Source organism: Tamandua tetradactyla, chromosome 9 (genome assembly GCF_023851605.1).
Source record: "Tamandua tetradactyla isolate mTamTet1 chromosome 9, mTamTet1.pri, whole genome shotgun sequence".
Classification (NCBI taxonomy): domain Eukaryota; kingdom Metazoa; phylum Chordata; class Mammalia; order Pilosa; family Myrmecophagidae; genus Tamandua; species Tamandua tetradactyla.
Window position 1 is genome coordinate 13,841,452 of NC_135335.1, and position 19,943 is coordinate 13,861,394.

General features: G+C 51.9%; 2 protein-coding genes and 1 non-coding gene across 4 annotated transcripts in view; 2 read left to right on the top strand and 1 right to left on the bottom strand.

Moving 5' to 3' along the window:
• DDB1 (damage specific DNA binding protein 1) overlaps positions 1–825 on the top strand; it is a 34,292-nt gene extending 33,467 nt beyond the window's left edge. The window contains exon 27 of the mRNA XM_077116041.1: positions 52–825. Within this exon, the coding sequence (XP_076972156.1) occupies positions 52–135 (84 nt within the window). The 3' untranslated portion in view covers positions 136–825. The remainder of the gene's footprint in view (positions 1–51) is intronic.
• A 6,334-nt stretch (positions 826–7,159) lies between these two features.
• The window catches only part of VWCE (von Willebrand factor C and EGF domains), a 34,610-nt gene continuing 21,826 nt past the window's right edge, over positions 7,160–19,943 (top strand). For both annotated transcript variants that reach the window (XM_077114990.1, XM_077114992.1), the window contains exons 1-8: positions 7,160–7,625; positions 7,789–7,878; positions 8,169–8,297; positions 11,378–11,494; positions 16,276–16,392; positions 17,211–17,339; positions 18,731–19,164; positions 19,243–19,336. In XM_077114990.1, the coding sequence (XP_076971105.1) occupies positions 7,601–7,625; positions 7,789–7,878; positions 8,169–8,297; positions 11,378–11,494; positions 16,276–16,392; positions 17,211–17,339; positions 18,731–19,164; positions 19,243–19,336 (1,135 nt within the window). In that variant the 5' untranslated portion in view covers positions 7,160–7,600. The remainder of the gene's footprint in view (positions 7,626–7,788; positions 7,879–8,168; positions 8,298–11,377; positions 11,495–16,275; positions 16,393–17,210; positions 17,340–18,730; positions 19,165–19,242; positions 19,337–19,943) is intronic.
• TRNAR-UCU (transfer RNA arginine (anticodon UCU)) lies at positions 14,037–14,107 on the bottom strand. The gene has a single exon. It is a non-coding gene; the product is annotated as a tRNA-Arg (tRNA).

Consider the following 19,943-nt stretch of genomic DNA (forward strand, 5'->3'; position numbering starts at 1 on the left):
AAGGGAGAATGTGGTCTCAGCCCTCACAGCCTCTTTCCCCTTTCCTTGCAGTACGACGATGGCAGTGGTATGAAGCGAGAGGCCACTGCAGATGACCTCATCAAGGTTGTGGAGGAGCTAACTCGGATTCACTAGCCAAGGACAGGGATCCCCTTGCCCACACCTCCCCCTCCTCTCCCTCTCCACAGTGGTCTTCTTGGCCGTGGGAAGCCTTTCCCTAAGCCAGCTTTCCCCACACCCACAGTGCACCTGTGTGGAAATGGGGTTGTTTTAGAACTAAAACCAGTTCACTAGAGACCTGGTATAGGCTGAAGGCGAAATATCTTCTCCCTGGATTTTTACCAGTCTCCCATGATTCCAGCCATTACCTTGGACCACCAAACTTCAGCTGGTGTTGGCCACTTTTCCTCTTTCCAGGGAGGGATCTTGCAGTTCTTCAGCTGAAAGGAAGCTCTGTGTGTGTATGTGCGCGCGCGTGTGTGTGCGTGTGTGTGTCACTCATGCATTTCCTCTATCTTTTTATTTAGGTTGGGGGTATAGGGAGGTTGTGTGTAGGGGGAAGAGGGGTGGGAGGGTTTCATTGTCTTTGGAGTGAGAGCTTCCTTTTACTTTCTTCTGTTGCCTCTGCAAGCTTTGGGGTCTGGAGGTTTGAACACCGGCCATGGGCTGCTGGTGTATAAAACCTGGAGATGGTGGATGATCCGCAAGCCACAGCCCTTTTGTCTCTGGAGAACTGCCTTCTTCAGAGGGAAGGAGGCGGGGTATGTGTGAATTGGTTGTTAGTTTCTAAGTTTTACCAAATAAAGTAGAATCTAAAGAAAAATGCATTTGTTTCTGCTTTTCTTCCCCCATCCAGTTTGTTGCATGGTAGCTGCTGTTATCACTTGTTTTTGCTGCTAGAGGAACTCAAGTAGTGAAAAGACATCTTCACCTCTTTGCCATGTGATAGTTTGGTGGAATCTCAAGAATGGTATCAGGTTCTGGAAATTCAGTCAGTCCATTTGATTCTCAGTTGCTTCTGCTTTAACCTGCCGGGCCTGGGGGTTGCTTGGGAGTGCCCTGACGTCATTTTAGAGCCAGATGTGTGTGTGTGCAACGTTTCAGGAACTAGCCCCCTACCCTCACCCCCCGGCATTGTTCCTTGGCTCAGCCAAGTGGCCCCTCACACACCTCCAAGATCTTTGCTACCATGTGACCTTTGGATTCTTATTTTATTTCCTCCGTTCTAATTAAGCAAACCTTTTGTGCCTTTGAATATATTGGAGTAGGGCTTATTTGGAGTCCACTGGCAAGCCAAGTGTATGTTCTTTCAGTTCAGTGGATCAGAGTGTCTGGGGCCACATTTCCACTGGTGACCCAGGGGGAATAATGGTTGCTCTGTCCCGGCAATGGAGTCAGGTTGATCCTACACATTCTGGTCAGCTCCTTTAAGACCAGCCCTTGCTACAGTGTTAGGAAAAGTGTGGTTTCAACTGTGGTTTTGAGAGATTCTGGCTTAAAAGGAAAAGGGCAAAGGAGCATCTCTACTTTGGGGGTCTTCTGGAATAAGTTTCCTTCCTCGGAGGCATTCCTTGGGTTTCATTATCCTTTTTCCTCCTCCTGGAATTTTTGAGGATGCGGGATGAGGGACTTAAAAGAAAAAATAATCATCTCTCAGAAACCACAGTTTGAACTTGAAATGCAACACTGTGATTTGAATTCTTTAAAAGTCATGGTTTGAATTTGAAAAGGTCTTACCCCCATGCCAGAGACCAGCTTTAATGAGGCAGGCAAGCAGTAGTCTCCAGATTGTGATTATTTTAAAAATTTGATCCTATACGGGAGGCTGGACCCTAACTGAGGTGCCCAGATCAGGAAGACAGATGTGGTGGGGTGATTATTCTGGTTGAATGTCAGCCACTGAGACCTGCTCCATCGAGTAGAAGGGTCATTACTTATCGGTGGCTTCGGTCTTGACTTTGTAAGCTGTGGATTCTGCAATTTTATGCTGTTTTTTGTTTTCTCCAATCTTGAATTTCCAGCAACCCTTTTGGAAACTGACATTTTGCAGCCACACTCCCACACCCCCTCTTCAAAACCATTAATCACCCTCCAGGGGTGAAAGGTTGTCTTTGGAGTTTCGCTGCAGCCAGCTGGAATGCTTCCTTTCCATGTAGGCGCTGATGAGCTAGCCTCACTCCTGGCCTCTGCCTGAACAGACCTTTGGGAAAATAATAGAATCATTGACTCATCACATGACCGTTAGGACAGGGTCACACGCCAGAGACTTTCTTTCTGCAGCCAACAGTTTGGATCCTCCACCCTCGGTGGAGGGTCCCTTTTGTTACCAAGAAGCCACAAGCCACAGAAATGGAGAAGAAACACCAGGGAACTTCAGTTATGCCCAAACTACTCCTTGAAGATGAACAGAAAGTTAAGTTAGAGACTCTCAGATCCAAACTTCAAGACGCCTAGGGGTCAGATGAAAAGACAAGAAAATAGCTGAAATCAGACTAGGGGCAAATTGTTTAAAGTAGACATAAGGAGCCTGGTAAATGCCACAGGGCTAAAGGAACTTAATGGGGAATTGAAAGTGATGCCAGGGTCTATTTAGAAAAATGTGGGGCTACTCACCAATAGGAATTTATTACATCTTAAGTATCCCAACTCCTTCCTTAGGGTAGTTTCTTTAAGCGCCAAGTTACATCTCAGCTATTCCAGTTGCTTACTGACCAGTAGAGGGCGAACCCTGGCAGAGCATGAGTTTTGCAGGGGTAGGCAGGAGAGTACATTGAGAATGGAGGTATCCATAGGTGTGCTGGAGTCTGAGGGAAGATGGTATGAGGTATGACAAGTGTGTGAAAGGAAGATTCTGTGCCCTTAACCAATGCCAAGGTAATATGTGGGTGGCCCCCAGGACCTATTTGACCTTGAGTGGTGGTTAAGTAGGAATGGTAAGTGCAGCGGTGCGAGAGATTTTGGGGGGCCCAAGTGAAGGGCTTTACATTTCTACCTATTCAGGACTAGGTTTCTAGGAAAGCTACGAGTGTGTTACTACAACCAGGATGGACTTGTAAGTAGTAGTAAGGAATGCACTATAGGGGTACAGAAGGTGCAACGTGGATGTTGGAGGCAAGAAAGATGTCCTAGGATTCTAAGGGTACACAAATGAGAACATTTTGTTCATCTTAAGCTATAGAACATTTTGGCAATCTACTTGTTGGGACTAGATGAGAAAATGGGTCAAAACTAGCAAGGTGAGAAAACAGGCCTAAGTGTGAACATCTGTAACAACTGGACCACACAGGTTCAGGAAGGGGGCATAGCAGCGTGTGTTTCAAAGATGACAGCATAAAAATACGGCAAAAAAACACCTGAGGTTTTCCTTGGCTGCAAACTCAGTGTTATGAACTAACAGCATTACGTGGTGGCCAATAAAGTCAAGTAGTATCAAGTTGCATTAATAAAAGCACGGCCTCTGGAAGGAAAGAGACAAGTCAGGCTCCCTGCTAGCACACCCATGTTTGTGGCCAGTGATGTTGAAGACCTCAGGGATGGGCTGAGGGCAGAGCCAGCGGAGGGAATGGTAGGGTAAGAACCAAAGGATCTGGGATTATTTAGCTGCAAAGTAAAGACACTTTCTAACCAGTGTAGTTATTTAAAACTGGATGGGGCTGCCCTTTGACAGGTAATGAGTTTTTTTTTAATCCCAGAAGTGTTTAAGCAAAAGCTTGACTAATTGGATCTGGGTGGCCAGGGAAGATTCCTGCACAGAACAGAAGGTAGCACTCGGTCATCCTTTCAGCTCTCTACCAGCTGGATGATTCTGATTTCTGTCCACCACCTGCTCACCACTGCCCTGCCTTCACTCCTCCATCCCCCACAGTCTCTGACCAGTGGTCTGGGGCAGCGTCCATTTCTGCCTCTACCGCTCTTGCCCACAGCCCCAGCTCTTCCCTCACTCTCCTAACAACCCCGGAGAGTTAGGGTGTCTGTCCCTTGGGTGCCCGGAGGAGCCTTGAGTTCAAAACTGGCTTTGCTCTGCTGGCCAGGGTGCCACCATCACTTGCACCCTGGGGTTAAGGTGCAGACCAGCTGGCAGGCTGTGGACCATGCCTAGAGCTGCCCAGCAAAACGCTAGGTTCGTATTTCAATGCTTCCCACCTTTTTGACAACGGAGACCTCCGGGACTCCACCGAGACAGGCAATTCCCAGACAAGCAGCCTCCAGCGCTAATTTGGTTCCCCAAAGTCTCTTTCTTCCCAGGGCCTCGGTCTGACGCCCACAGCGCTTCACAGGAAGCCTCCCAAACCTTGGGCAGGGGTTAGATGCTAGGGGCGAAGTCCCGCCCCCAGAGGTCCCTGATCTTTGCCCCGGCTCGGCCCCGGGGCTCCGCGCCTCCTGCAGAGGCCCTCGGCGGGTGAGCGGCGCGGCCTTTTGTGTGTTTCCCTCGGAGGGGTCGGAGCACCCCCCCACCCCCAAGCGGTGCGCCGTGTTCCCCGGCGGCCCCCGGCCCCTCCTCCTCGGCGTCCCCAGCCCCCCTGCTCGGCTCCGCGTGCCAGCTCGGGGCTCGCTGGTTCGCTCCCCGCGGCTCCAGGAGGAGGGGCGAGGGCCAGCAGCCCCCTCCTCCGCGTGCGGCGCCGGAGCCGAGCTGAGCCCGGGGGGGTGGGGTGGGGGGGACCCGCCGCCGCCGTCGGTCATGTGGGTCGGACTGCTCCTCCGGGCCGCCTGCGCCGCGCTCCTGCTGCCGGGAGCCCCGGCCCGAGGCTACACCGGGAGGAAGCCGCCCGGGCACTTCGCGGCCGAGAGGTAAGCGCCCCGCGCCCCTCTCCGGCCCCGCCGCGACGGCGCTCCCCGCGTGGAGTGGGGAGGCGCAGAGGGGTGCCCCGGCGTAGGACTCTCGCCTGGGACTCTGTCCGGACAAAGAGACGGCAACTTCTGCTGCAGAGCTGGTACTCGTTCTGCGGACCCTGACAGGGCTGTCCTGGCTGGGAACTGGAGGTGGGGTGGGGGGTGGGGGTGGGGGGCGTCCCAGATCGGGCTGCGGGGCGGCGGCCTCGGAGAGCCAGGCGCTGGGTGGGCATATCTGAGTCTGCCGTGGAGCGCGGACCCCTGGCGAGGAGAGCCCGGGACGTGCCAGTGGTCTCCGGACTGGCTGGCGTCCACTCCCCAACGTGCCGGTCCCCCTGCCTTGGAGGTGCCCGGCCTCCCCGGCTGTGCCAGCCGCCCCGGGACTGGGGGCGCCCCCACCGTGGACATGGGATCAGCCGGGGTCCCTCCGCCTTATGTTTCGGTTTCCGCCGGTGTGTGCGCGCGCGGACCCGGGCAGGGGCCGAGATTGGGGGTGGGGGGCTGTGCCCCCCGGCTGGCTTTCCCGATGGGTGCCACCCTCCCTACGTGTTTCCCCCGCGGGAGGCCCGGCCGCCGCGGGGCCGAGCACGTGTGTGCGTGATGCTCCGGGCGAGGGAACACGCTGTCAGCTGGCGGCCTGGCCCGCGGCCACGCTCCTCCGGGGGGCGCGCGGCGGGGACTTCCCCGCCAGGCTCGCAGCTCGCACGTGCGTCGCGTTGCCACTGCCAGTTTCCGCTCAGCCCGCGGCCTGGCTCCGCGGCGTCTCGGAGCCTTCCCGCCACCTGTCTCTCGAAGCTGCCCGCCCTACAAGGCTCCTTGGGACGCTCTGGCTGGCGCTTGGTCCCGGCCCACCGGCGGGTGGGGCGCCACCAACTTCTCCCGGCATCCTTCGTCTGCTCTTCGGTGGCACCGCCTGCCCCTTTCAGGGATCTCGTTAGCTCGATCAGAGGGGCAGGAGCTGCTGGCCCCTCCCTCCCAGGCTGCTACCGTAGTCTCTCCGGCCAGAGGGCTTGAGTGACACATCACTGCCAGGCCTCCCCCAGCCCCGGGAGGCCCCTTCTTCTGTGATGACATCAGAGAGGAAAAAAGGTCCCGGAGGCCCCAGGGACAGTTTCAGACAGACTCTTCTGTCCCGCCAGAGTATCTGGTTCCAGAATATTTGTGACATTTCAGATGACCTTCTCAGTATCCACTTTTCCCATCAGGTTGCCCTTCCCTGGATCAGGGGGCACATCCGTCCCCAGTGTCTACCCCTGTGCCCAACATATATTTCGTGCTGGAAAAACTGACCACCTGGCCCCCATCTGCCTCAGAACCCAGGTGGAGCGGAGCTGGGCAAACTGTTGGTGTCCCTAGTGTCTGACACCAGGATTCCCCATTCAAACCAGGCTGGACGTCATCACCTCTGCCTGGCACAGGCACCCCAGAACCAGTCACGGTCCTGGGCTCCCTGCTCTGCACAGGCTGTCCCTCTGCCTGGCATACCTTCTTCCCCTCCTCACCTTCATCTGGCTGCCCCTTCGCCTCTCTCCCACCTCAGCCTAGATGCTGCCCTATTAGGAAAGCACCCCAAACTCCATTGGGCTTCCATAGCCCATCTCGGTTGTCACCTTGTATTGTTGTCACCCGGTTCTTTGCCTGGCAGTCTTCAGGGTGAGGATGGCAGCTTGTAGGTGGCTGTGCCACCCTGCCTTGTCCAGCGGCGCTGGGCACACTGGTGAATGCACATCCGGCTTCCTGGCTTTTTGGTCCAGTTGTGGACTTTGTACCAGCTGAGCAGACCCTCTTGCCTCCAGCTTTGGGCAGCCACTGCTCCCCTCCCCCACATCACCTATGGTGGTGCCCTCCAAGTGCCCCCCCCTTCTCAAACTTTCCCTTGACAACCATTGTTTTTTGTATGCTATATGGTGGGGGTCACATTTCATTCTTTTTTCCATGTTACTATCCATTACTGCAGCACCATTTGTTGAATTATTATTATTATTATTATTATTATTATTATTATTTTGGGAAGTACATGGGCCAGGAATCGAACCGGGGTCTCCCACGTGGCAGACGAGAATTCTACCACTGAGCTACACTTGGATAACCGTTTTTTGAGCACCTGTGTGTATAAGACACTGCTCTAGGTGCTGCATTGAAAAGGAAGATCAAACACTAGTCCTGGGGGGTGGGGGTGGGAGAGACAGAAAAGTAACATGTTAACAAATTAATAATTAATATTACAAGAAGTGTTATGGAGCAGATAAGAGTGTACAAGAAAGTTCTCTCTGAGAAGGAGACCTGTGAGCAGATAGGAGGGTGAGGTGAGGGAGGGAGCTGGGTGTGTGTCTGGGGCGAGCCTGATGGAGGGAACTGGGTAAGTGCAAAGGTCCTGAGGCAGCCGCCCCCAGCTCTTGATCCAGCACAGAGTCTTCCCGTCCCTGCTCCAAGGCCCCTTTCTCTTCACCACACTTTGCTCTGTGTTCCCGGGAGGTGTTCTGGAGGAGGCAATTCTGTTCTCTCAGACCTTTTGTGTTTATTCTACTTCCCAGGAGAGACTGTCTGGGTTGTTTTTCCTTGGAAACTTCCCAGTGCTCTTCCAGGAGAGTCTTGGTACCTGTTGACTGACTCACTGAAAACTGGGAGGCTTTCACGGTCCTGCGCACCAGTCCCTCCCACCGGGATAGAACGTGGAAAGCGTTCTCTCCTCTCTTGCAGACGCCGGCTGGGCCCCCACGTCTGCCTTTCGGGGTTCGGGAGTGGCTGCTGCCCTGGCTGGGCACCCTCCATGGGCAGTGGGCACTGCACCCTGCGTAAGTGCCCGTCCCCCTGGCCTAAGCCTCCTCCACCGGTGGTGTACGTCTCCAGCGCTCAGTCCCCAGGCCAGCCCGAGGGGCAAATTGGGGATGGATGGGTGGGTGGGTGGGTGGGTGGGGACCCCAGCCCCCACACCCTCACCGGCATTTCTCCTCCCAGCCCTCTGCTCCTTCGGCTGTGGGAGTGGCATCTGCATCGCTCCCAATGTCTGCTCGTGCCAGGATGGAGAGCAGGGGGCCACCTGCCCAGGTAACTTGGGCTGAGCAAGGGCTGATGGGAACAATTGTGCTAACATTGATTGAGATTAGGTGCCAGGCCCTGGGCCTCTGAGATGGGTCCTATCGTGTCACCTGCAAACAAACCTATTAGGTAGGACTCATCATTCCCATTTTATAGATGAGCAAACCGAGGCGCGGAAGTTAATGATTTGCTCTGGGCCTGTCTGCCTCCTGAGCCCCACTTCCAACAGAATTCAGGAGCAGCCCTGGTGGCGGGGATTGCAGCGTGGGGCGCACTCACGGGCGTGCTGCCTCTTTCAGCAGCCCACGGTTCCTGCGGCGAGTATGGCTGTGACCTTACGTGTAACCATGGCGGCTGTCAGGAGGTGGCCCGAGTGTGCCCTGTGGGCTTCTTGATGACAGAGACAGCCGTTGGCATCAGGTGTACAGGTGAGAGGTCTGGGAGTGGTTGGGGATGGGGTGGGGGCAGAAGGGCCAGTTCCATCTTTTCCTCCCTGTCCTGCCCAGATGGTCTCTAGAGCCAGGAGTCTCTCTGAAGTTTGAGAGAGCCAGGCAAGTATGAGAACAGAGGAAAGTCCATCCCTTCTGTTCACGAACGTTTATTGAACACCTATTATGGACCAGGGACTGAGCTATTCCTTGGCAGCGGTTATGGAACTTCTAGATGTAGGGAAGGGAGACAAGTAATGGGGCAAGAGCTGTTCAGTGTAACAGCGACCAGCACTGGAGAGGTTGAAGGGGTCAGGGTCCACACAGAGGGGACATGTCACTGAGACAGGTTGGGGGGGGGTAGGGGGGTGTACATCGATCAGGGAAGTCTCCCCTGGGAAAATGACATTTGAAAGACAAGGCAAGAAGGAAAAGCAAAACTCAGTCATTATTTTATAAAATTGTTATTTGTTCTTGATTGAAAAAAAAAAAAAAAAGTTCCTGTAGGCAAAATCTGTTATCTTGCCCAGAAGAATCCACAGCGACCAGTTTCTTTCTTTTATTTTGAAGTTTTATTTATTTATTTATTTTTATCATCACATAATTGTATATTCATCGCCATGATCATTTCTTAGAACGTTTGGATCAATTCAGAAAAAGAAGTCAAAAGAAAACAGAAAAAAATTCATACATACCATACTCCTTACCCCTCCCTTTCATTGATCACTAGCATTTCAATCTACTAAATTTATTTTAACATTTGTTCCCCCTATTATTTATTTACAACTCCAAAAGGGTGTTTCGACTCTCTGGAAAGTCATGCAAAGAAACTGTTTTCTTGCCAAAAAATAATGTCTGTCCCCAAGTATAAATCATAAGAGAACTCATTTCAGACCATTTGAAAAATAAAGGAAGCAAGGAGAGATGAAAATAAACATGCCCCTGAAGTCCCAGCTCAGACATACTTGTTACTAAATTGTTGAAGTTATTTTTCTGCCCTTTTCCCTGGTGTGTGCATGTGTTTGTGAGTGCGCAGACAGATATAGATCTGTATGTGAAGGCATGCGTATTTGTGTGTATGTTTTATAAAATTGGGATCCTACCTTATATAGCTTTTGCTCATTGTTTTTCTCACAACTTTATATGTTAGCACTAGATATTCCTCAAAGCAATTTTTATGGCTGCATCATGCAGCCACTGTGATTTAAACAACTAGTTCTCTGAGATCTGTCATTGTATTGGGTTCTCTTGCGAAACAGCACCAACAGGAAAGATCTGTAAATCTGAGATTTTATAAAAGTATCTCACCCAACTGTGGGGATGCCAGAGTCCAAATTCTTTGGTGCAGGCTTCAAGCTGACAGCTCCAATGAAGGTCTTCCATGAATCCCCCAGGAGAGGCTGGCTGGCTGAAGCCAAGAGAGAGATTCTTCTGACTTCTCTTTTAAAGCCTTCAGCTGATTAGATTAAACATCACTAATTGCAGAAAACATTCCCCTTGGTCAACTGCAGATGTAATCAGCCATGGATGCAGTCAACGTGCTGATGATTTGTCCAGCCGTGAAATGTCCTTGCAGTAACAGTCAGGCCAATGCTTACTTGACCAGACCACTTGGTATCATCACCTGGCCAAGGTGACACCCGAACCTAACCATAACCAGTCACTTAGGGTCTTGGCAATGTTTCACCACTCTAAATAATGCTGCAATAAAGAGACTTCTTGTTGGCATCTCTGGCTATTTCCCAGAAGCAGAACTATCAGGTCAAAGGGTATCCTAAGGAATTCCTGGTGCTCGTTGCTCAATTCCCCTTAGAGAGCCAAAGCAGTTGGTCTGCCTCTCAGTATCTTCACCATGTGGGGCTTTCCATCCAGGCTTCTTGTTGCAGAGATGAACTGCCCCAAGGAGAATCCCAAGAAGAATGTCAAAGCAAGCACAGGGCAGGATGGCACTGGCCGTGGCCACAAGGGATCCAAGTGGATGGGGTTAGTCCAGGGGGACTTCTTGGAGGCGGTGGGCATGAGCTTGAAGGTGGGAGGAGCAAGCAGATGCCAGGTAGAAGGCAAGAGGACTGAGTAAGTGGGTCAGGAGAGGGGTGTCCAGAGAGCCTGGGAGTCAGGGTGGGGAGACCCTGGTGTAGCCTGGAGGGGGGCAGAGCTGCTCCTGTTGTTAGGTGAGGGAAGGGGGGCCCACGAGGCAGGATGTGTGGACTTGCCTTTCCCAGCACCCCCTCACTCCTCAAGCCTGAACATCTCACCAGCTTAACTTCCCTAAAGCAGGATGGGTTGCGTCACACATCCTGGGCAGAACTCTCCGTGGCTTTGGAACAAAGTTTGGCCAACTTGGTCTAGCATTGAAGGTGCCCAATCTTTTTCCACCCTTAAGCCCTGTCCCCCACTGCCCTGACAGGAGCCCCAACTTCAGCCAGATGGAACCCTGTGCACTACCCAAAAAGTAACCAGGTGCTGCCTGCCAGCTCCTCAGCTCCTTTCTGCTGGGGCAGCCCCTCTTCCCAAAGGCTCCCAGACCTCTCTGCCCCATCCATTGCTCCTTCCTGTCCATGCCCCTGGGGCCTGCTCTCTCTGGCTGGACATCTGTGACCCCTGCCATGTGCTAGCCTCCTGTGGGGTGTGCCTTGGCTCCTGTGTCATCAGGTTGTCAATGTTTGGGGGGTCAGGGATGTCTTAATCCTTGTGCCCTCAACGGCCCCTGTTGGGGTCTGCTGCAAACAGTTGGTGCTCAATAGACACTTCAGGGAATGACCCAGCCTCCCCACCACTCTCCTTCCCTTCTGGGGAGCTCCGTGGGGTTGCCCTGCAGGGGGGAGCATCAGAAAGTTTCATCGGCCATCCTCTCTGTCACCCCGTCTGCTTGGGGCCATAGGGTGGGAGGATCTAGCTCCTCCGACCCATCTTTCTGGGGTTCTCTCCCAGCCAGATGACTCTCCGGGTCTTTCTTCCTGGGGTGGGGAGGGTTTGCCACCCCAGGCATGGGTCTGGGCATCTTCAGGCATCAGCTTTTCTCCGGCATCACGACCCCATTCAGGGTGGGCCCTGCAAGGTGGTGGTTTTTCTCTCCCCAGACATCGATGAGTGTTTAAGCTCCTCCTGCGAGGGCCACTGCGTGAACACGGAAGGCGGGTTTGTGTGCGAGTGTGGACCGGGCATGCAGCTGGCTGCTGACCGCCACAGCTGCCAAGGTGAGCCGACAGGGTGGAGGGGCGGTCGTGCCGGGCCCAGCCCCACATGCTCTCCGTGTGCGATCACACTTAACCTCGGCCGCAGTCCTCCCAGGGCGGAGATGCTACCGTCATCATCCCCATTTCACTGATGCAGAAACTGAGGCTCCCGAAGGCCTTGAGACTTGTCCAAGGCCATTTCTGTAGTAAGTGGTGGAGTCAGGGTTTGTATCCCGGCAAGGTGTGACTCTAGGGCCTTTGTCTCAACCACAACTGCTAAAAACTGCGGCTGTGTTTGCAGGGTGGAGGGATGGGTCAGAAGGGATAGGTGGGGGCAGAGGGAGGCAGGCTGGCTGGGTGGGGGTGGTGGTGGTTTGGGGAGGGAGCCACTGAGATGAGGGAGGGCCTGGAGGGAAGGGAAGGGGGCTGTGAGCATATCTGCAGGGACCGTGGGACGGAGTCATTTATTCACCACGTTCATTTGTCCCCCCCCCCCCCCCCCATGCTCTGGAGATGCACAGGGAGTAAGAAAACTTCAGCCCTCTATCTGCCCTGGAGTGGTGGGGAGAGGAAGGACAGATCAGGCAGGAATGAGGTAATAGTACCGTAGAATCCTAGGGGAGAAAGGAATCTTGCCTCCTAAGTAAGCGGGATGAGAGAGAGCTTTTTTTTTTTTTTTTAATAGCTGTGCATTTATCATCACAATCAACTTTTTTTTTCCCAAAAAATAACATATATACAAAAAAGCAATGAATTTCTAAGCACATTGCAATAATTAGTTGTAGAACAGATTTCTGAATTTGATATGGGTTACAATTCCACAATTTGAGGTTTTTCCCTTCTAGCTACTCTAAGATACTGGAGACTAAAAGAAATGTCAAAATAATAATTCAGCAATCATACCTGTTTGCTAAACCCTACTTTCTCTGTATAACTCCACCATCACCTTTGATCTTTCCATCCCTCTCTTTAGGGGTATTTGGGCTCTGGCCATTCTGACTTTTTCATGTTGGAAGGGGCTGTTGATAATATGGGCTAGGGGGATGGAACTAGTTGATGTTCCGACAGAGAGTTTTTTAAAATAACTACTCATACTTTTATTTTTTTTTAATGTTTTTAATTGCGAAATATATATACAAAAAAAAAAAGAAAGAAAGAAAAAGCAGTAATTTTCAAAGTATACTCTAACAAGCAGCTACAGAACAGGTTTAGTAGTTTGGTATGGGCCCCCATTCCACACTTTTAGGTTTTTCCTTCTAGCTGCTCCAAAACATTGGAGGCTAAAAAAACGTATCAATATGGTGATTCAATAGTCATTCTTGTTTGTTAAATCTTATCTCCTCTGTTATAACTCCTCCTTCTCCACTGATCTTTCTCTCACTCTGTAAGGATCTTTGGGCTATGCCCTTTCTAACTTTTTCATATTGAAAAGGGGGTGTCAATGATATAAGGTAGGGGGAGTGAATTAGTTGATATTCTTGAAGAGGCTGGCCCCTCTGGATTTCAGGACTCATCTAACCTAGGAACCTTCTGGAGTTAACGGGGTTCAGGGAAGTAAATTTGTGCATGAATTTTTATTTTATTTTATTTTTTTTTGTGCATGGTCTGGGAATCGAACCCGGGTCTCCCATGTGGAAGGCGAGCATTCTACCACTGAACCACCTGTGAAACTTTTATAGAGTCTCAGTTAGAACCCTGGGTGCTCTTTAGAGTTAATGAATGATGTTGGTTGGGGTTTGGCAAACCGTGGCAATTAGCAATATCTGCCTGAAGCTTGAATAAGAGTAGCCTCCAGAACAGCTTCTCAACTCTATTTAAACTCTTAGCCACTATATCTTGTTAGCTTTCTTTTCCCCTTTTTGGTCGGGAAGGTATTATTGATCACACAATATCAGGGCCAGGCTCATCCCTGGGAATCATCTCCCACGTTGCCAGGGAGACTTTCACCCCTGAATATCATGTATCCCATAGGGAAGTGGGGTAATAATTTTCCTTGCAGAGTTGGGCTTAGAGAGGGAGAGAGACCACACCCAAGCAACTAAAGAGGTCTCCTGGAAGCAACTCTTAGGCATAATTATAGGTGGGCTAAGTTTCTCCATTGTAGAAATGTTTCATAAGGCCAAACCTCAATGTCAAGGCCTTGGCCTATGTTTTGGGGAGTCTCTAATGTTTGTGAGTGCACCAGGGGTTTCCCAGATGGGAAAATTTAATAGCTACATATTTTTTCTCTAGTCCCTCAAGAGACTCTACAATACTTTTTAATTATCAGCCTACCATAGTCTGGGCAGTCACCAGATATATACAGAAATGACAAGGACTTGTTCGCATTTTGGTCTCCATGTGTTTGGGTTGTTTAAATGAGTGCGCCATACAGGTTAATTTAGTTTTTTTGTGTTACAGAAAATTTAGGTTCCATACACAATAAGCCTCTCTGCCTTTGGTCTCATACAGTAGGTGAAGTTCCAGAGTGCATACACTATAATCTTTTGCCCTGTATTCTAATTTACCCTAGCCCCAAATCAGATTGACTTCATTTTTTTCCTTTTTTTTGGGTGGGTGGTGGTGCATGGTTCAGGACTCGAACCTGAGTCTCCCACATAGAAGGCGAGCATTTTACCACTGAACCACCCATGCACCCTCACTTACTTTTTTTATTTTTTATTTTATTTTGTATGGGCAGGCACTGGGAATCGAACCCGTGTCTCCAGCATGGCAGGCAAGAATTCTGCCACTGATCCACCATTGCACCGCCCCTTCCCTTACTTTTAAGTTCAACCTCTTAGGTGATCTTTCCCCTGTCTCTAGCTTCTGTGTACCTATAGTTCCCCTATATTCTACAGTGTAACCTCCGAGATTACCTTTACCAGAGTCATAATAACAAAATCAAACAGTACCTGTCCTTTTATGTCTGGCTTGTTTTACTCCACATTATGTCCTCAAGGTTCATCCACATTGTCATATGCTTCAGGACCTCAGGTCTTCTTACTGCTGCATAATATTCCATCATACGCATACATCACATTTTATTTATTCATGGTCCGTTGATGGGCACTTGGATTGTTTCCATCTTTTGACAGTTGTGAAAAGTGCTGCTATGAACATCGATGTGCAAATGTCTGTTTGTGTCACTGCTTTCAGCCCCTCTGGGCATATACTTAGCAGTGGTATTGCCAAGTTGTAAGGCAACTCAATATTTAGTTTTCTGAGGATCCAACAAACTGTCTTCCATAGTGGCTGTACCATTATACATTCCCACCAGCAGTGAATAAGTGCTCCAATTTCTCCATATCCTCTCCAACATTTTTTTTTTTTGGCATGGGTGGGCTCTGGGAATCGAACCTGGGTCTCCGGCATGGTAGGTGAGAACTCTGCCACTGAGCTACTGTTGCACTGCCCCTCTCACCAACACTTTTACTTTCTGTTTGTTCGATAGCAGCCATTCTTATAGGTGTGGCTGCTTATTCCTTTAAAATGACTTGTATTTGTGCAAGTTGTGTAAAGAAACATTCTCAGGTACACAAGACAGATCAGACAAAAGGCCTCTCTGGATACTGTTGTGTTGTGCGTATTCAACATTTTTTTTTTTTCGTATTCAACATTTTGATGAGTTATGTAAAAAGTGTTTAAAATGATGGCAGTAGCCCTGGGCTCCCTCTTCCATCCCAGCCCTCTGTTCTCCCTAAAATAAGCCAGATTATGGGTCTGTTGGGTGCTCATCCTGCCTCTCCCCATTAGGTGCATTCCTGCATACCTATACACTTAAAGAGACATAGTACGAGAGACTAATAGTGAATAGTCTCTGAAGCCTTGTGTTCCAGGCACCTTGCTAAGCATTTCACATGCATTTTCTCCTTTAATCCTCAAAATGATCCTAGGAAATCGGCACTGTTTCTCTCAACTTTCCTGAAAGGATCGCTAAGGCTTAAAAAACGAATTAACGTGCCTGAGATCATGTTAGAGCTGGAATTTGAACCCAGTGTTTCCTCTCTTAGTTCTTTTCCTTCAACATTGGGTCTTGAAGATCTCTCCACTACAAAGTAAATAGATCCGCCTGGTTCTTTTTAAATGCTGCCTAGTACCTTGCTGGGTGAATATTTCATAGTTTGTTAACTTTTCTCTTTTTGCTGATCAGTTATGTCCAGTTTTTTTCACAGTTTCAAATAATGACGTGTGGAATCTTTTACAGGGGTGGGTGCTATAGAAGCTGAGTTTTGAGGTATGAGTAGGAGTTTTCCAGCCAGACAAGAGGGAAAGGCATTCTAAGCAGATAGGGGAGCATGGGTAGGGGTGGAAACTGGTAAAGCTTTAAGCCAGAGTGGAGGTAAAGGACAGGAAATGAGGTGGAAAGGCAGCCCAGGGCCAGTTGTGAAGGGTTCATGAGCAAAGGTATATGGCATTTGTACCTTCTCCTAGGGGCCATGGGTGCCCACTGAGAGGTTTTGAGCAGGAAGCGGCCTGATTGGAGGTGCCCTTTGGTTGTGCCATCCTGGAGGCTGTGTAGAAGATGACTTGCAAGAAGCATGAGTAGAGGTAGAGAAATATTCAGGAGACCGTTGCTGCTTTCCTACACTGGAGATGAAGGTGGCTTGGGCTGGTATGGCAGAGATGGAGAGAAGTGGGCTGGTCCAGGGGGTATGTAGGAGTTGACAGTGGATGTGAATGATGAGGAAGAAAGAGGGGTTAAGATGATCCCCACGGGCCTGACTGCGGTAGGAGATGGGAATGAGAGCAGAAGGGGGGAGCTTCATATTCCCAAAACTCCATGGGTAAATGGGCTCGTGCCTTGTCCTTTACCCTCCCAGACACTGACGAGTGCCTCGGGACCCCCTGTCAGCAGAGATGCAAAAACAGCATCGGCAGCTACAGATGTTCCTGCAGAACTGGCTTCCATCTTCACGGCAACCGGCACTCCTGCGTAGGTGAGTAGGTGAGGGTTGGAAGGCTCCTATTGCCTTCACACCTAGCCTGCTGATCAGGAGGATGAGGTGGGTTCAGTCCAGGGCCAGGGAAAGGTGAGCAGCTGGACCTTGGGGCCCTCTGGGACCCTTTGCTCTGAGCCTGACCTTTCAAGGGGGTTGGCGTGGCTCCTCCGGGAAGCCCCTGCCTTGGACTCTTCCCGACTGCCTGTCACTTTTGCCCTGGTGTGTTTCTCTTCCACACCTCTGTTCATCCATTTTCTTGGCTGCCTTTGCTCTCCTGGGTAAATAAAGCATGTTATGTCCTGGTTTCTCTGGTTTCGAAGGAGAGAGACTCCTATTTCCTCAGCCCATTAGCTGAGAAACTTCCAGAAAGAGAACTTGCTCATGGGTTGCAGGTGGGATCCCATGGGCCTGAAAAAAAAAAAAACACAACAGAGCAACAAAGACCTCGTTCTGGCAGAGTTAGGTTTTTGCTCTGGAGCCTCATTTGAGTCGTCCTGTGTTTTTTTATACCCTTTTCCAGAGGGGGCGGCACCACCCAAAAGTTAGACATGTGAGACGGTAGAAGGTTTGGAGATGCGGTTCCAGCTGGGCTCATCGCCACCAGTCGGCCTTAATCATTGCTGCAGGGCGCTGGGCCTGGAGGGCCCCCGTTAAATGCCTACTGGATGCCTGACCTCTCCAGGGGGAGAAGCGCTAGATTTGAGCCCTGTTCCCAGCCATCTGAACATGGCAGGGAGACTCCCCCACCCTCTGAGCCAGGGGAGCGGAGGAGAAGGGTTCTGCAGCTGGGTGGCCTCAGCCAGGCTCTCCTGCAGATGTCAACGAGTGTCGGCGGCCGCTGGAGAGGCGAGTGTGTCACCATTCCTGTCAGAACACCGTGGGCAGTTTCCTGTGCACGTGCCGACCTGGCTTCCGCCTCCGAGCTGACCGCGTGACCTGCGAAGGTGAGCGCCGCCTGGCCCCGCCCACCCGCCACCAGGCCACGCCCTCTCAGCCATCGGCCGGGCCCACCTACCTGCAGACCACGCCCTCTAAGTACTCAGACACGCCCTCCCACCTCCAGGCCACGCCCCTGCAGAATTCTGGCCCGCCCCCTGCCAAGCCCCACCTCCGGGCCCGCTCCACCCGCTAGCAAGGCCCCGCCCTGTCAGCCCCCTCTTGCTTCCTCACCCACTCTTCCTCTTCTTCACCTCTCACTGATTTCCGACACTCACCCCCTTTTCTTCCTCACTTTCTCCTTCCATTTCTTTGTCCATTTTTATTCCCCTTTCTTTTCACTCTGTCCCCCCACCCCCACCCCAATAGTAAAAAGGAAAACGGAACAGCCCCCATACCCATAGAGGGGCGTGTGACTTGGAATGCCTGGGAACCTCAGCTCCCAGAGACCTCGGGGCGTCAGACCCCCTGAGAACTTTAAAAGTGTGCAAGCCGGCATAGGTATTCTGTCCCATGGTTCATGAAGGTGACTATTGCATAAAACTCCCTTTTTTCTGGCAGGGGGTCATGGCAGCGCGGAGAAAGCTATTTCCTTCTGTCCTAGAGGAGTCTACCTAACTCCCTGTTAGCACTGAGCTCTCGCCTGTGTGCATTCCCCACTCTCAGCCCTAAGCTTGCTTTCTCCCCAGCCTCTCTCTGCTTTGTGGCGCGCTCCCTTTCCCTTCCCTTTCATTCCCACGCCATGCTTACCTCCATCTCTTCCCCTCTTAGCTTCTCCAGGCTAAAGATCCTCCTTCTTCCTTAAAACGCTTGGGCTGTAGGTGTCTAAGTGCAGGATAAAAGCTCTTTTTTCTTCCGTGTGTGCGTGTGTGTGTGCGTGTTAGGGGCTGGCAGCCTCTCCGAAGCTGGCCTGTCTGTCCCAGCTGGAGACACTGTAGGTGGGTCCTTCCTTCGTGCCTCAGTCTCCCCTCCAGGGGACCCACATCTGGGGGAGGGGCTGTGGACACACTCCCCACCTGCCAGGCATAGGAGGAGGCCCTCAGGGGCTAGAGAGGGTCTGCCTGGCTCAGGAAAATTAGCATCCCCATTGTGCCCCACGAGGGAGGGAAGGTGGGGAAAACAACTGATTTTGCAGTATTTGAAGCTTTAAGCTCTCTGGTGTCTCCTTGGCCATTTCCTCCTGCTCATTCAGTACTTTGCCTTCACTCTCCTCATGTGATCACCTTCGCAGCCTCAGCAGTTTGGGGGTCAGACTGGTGGGATCAGACCCCTGATGTTGGTGAAGAAGCTGGCTCAGAGGCATTTGGGGACTCGTGGTGGCGGAGCTGAGTCCAGGGCCCCTGAACCTCGTCTCCTGCCCCTGCCCCTCCCTCAAGAGACCTCTATGCTTCCGTTTCAGCTGTCCCCAAAGCTGTGCTGGCCCCCTCGGCCATCCTGCAGCATCCCCCCAAGATGCTCCTGCTGCTTCCGGAGGCAGGCCGGCCTGCCCTCTCCCCAGGACACAGCCCTCCTTCCAGGGCCCCGGGACCCCCCACTGCGGTCAGGAGCACCCACCTGCCGTCTCCCACCCAGGCACTGCCCACAGCTTCCCGTTCTGCTCCAAGCCAGCTGCCCTCTGCCCCGACGGCCACCCCAGTGCCTAGTGCTTCCCTGCTGGGGAGCCTCTGGCCCCCCTCTTTCCTCCAGGGGGCGGTGGTGGCCACCCCTTCCTCGCCCAGTGACCCCGAGGCCACACGGCTGGCACCAGGGCCCTCTCCCTGCTGGCACCAGGGAGCCCTGTATGCGTCTGGGAGCCACTGGACAGAGCCCAGGTGTTCTCAGTGCTGGTGCGAGGTGGGTGTGAGGGGTCTGCGGGGCTACCCTGATGGTCTCAAACCTTGGGGCGGCCGTCATCCCTGCTTCTGCTTGCAGGACGGGGCAGTGACCTGTGAAAAGGTGACGTGTGAAGCTGCTTGTTCCCACCCGATTCCCTCCAGAGATGAGGGGTGCTGCCCATTGTGTACAGGTGAGAGCTGGTGCCAGGGGAACCCTTGAACCACAACCCCCCCCCCACACACACACAGCCCCCTTGAATGGCTTGCTCTCAAACTTTAGTGTGTATCAGAATCATCGGGAGGGTTCATGAAACCATGGATCGCTGGGCCCCACCCCCAGAGTTCCTGATTCAGCAGGTCTCAGCTGGTGGCGCCTGAGAATCTGCATCTCTAACAAGTTCCCAGGTGATGCTGGATGTGCCGGTCCAGGGGGCCACATTTTGAGATCCACTGCTCTGGGCTGTGATAGCCCTCGAGGGAACCCATTCATGTTCTGGGGATCCTTTTGAGCTTCATTCATTCATGCAATGTTTCTCTTCAGATCCCCTCTGGAGTCCCCTTCCCCTGCCCCAGCCTTTTTCTTTCCTACAGCCAGGAAAGCGGGCATTTCTTAATTCTGCACCCCTATCTGATTCCCTCCTATAATCTGTTTTCAGCTTTGCATTTGCTGCCCATGGCGATTAGGATAAAGCTCCAAATCCTTAACAGGACTTGGATAGAGCGCTTCCAACTTTAGTGGATCACTGGGGATCTTGTTAAAATGTAGATTCCTAATCAGTGGGTTTAGGGTGGGGCCTG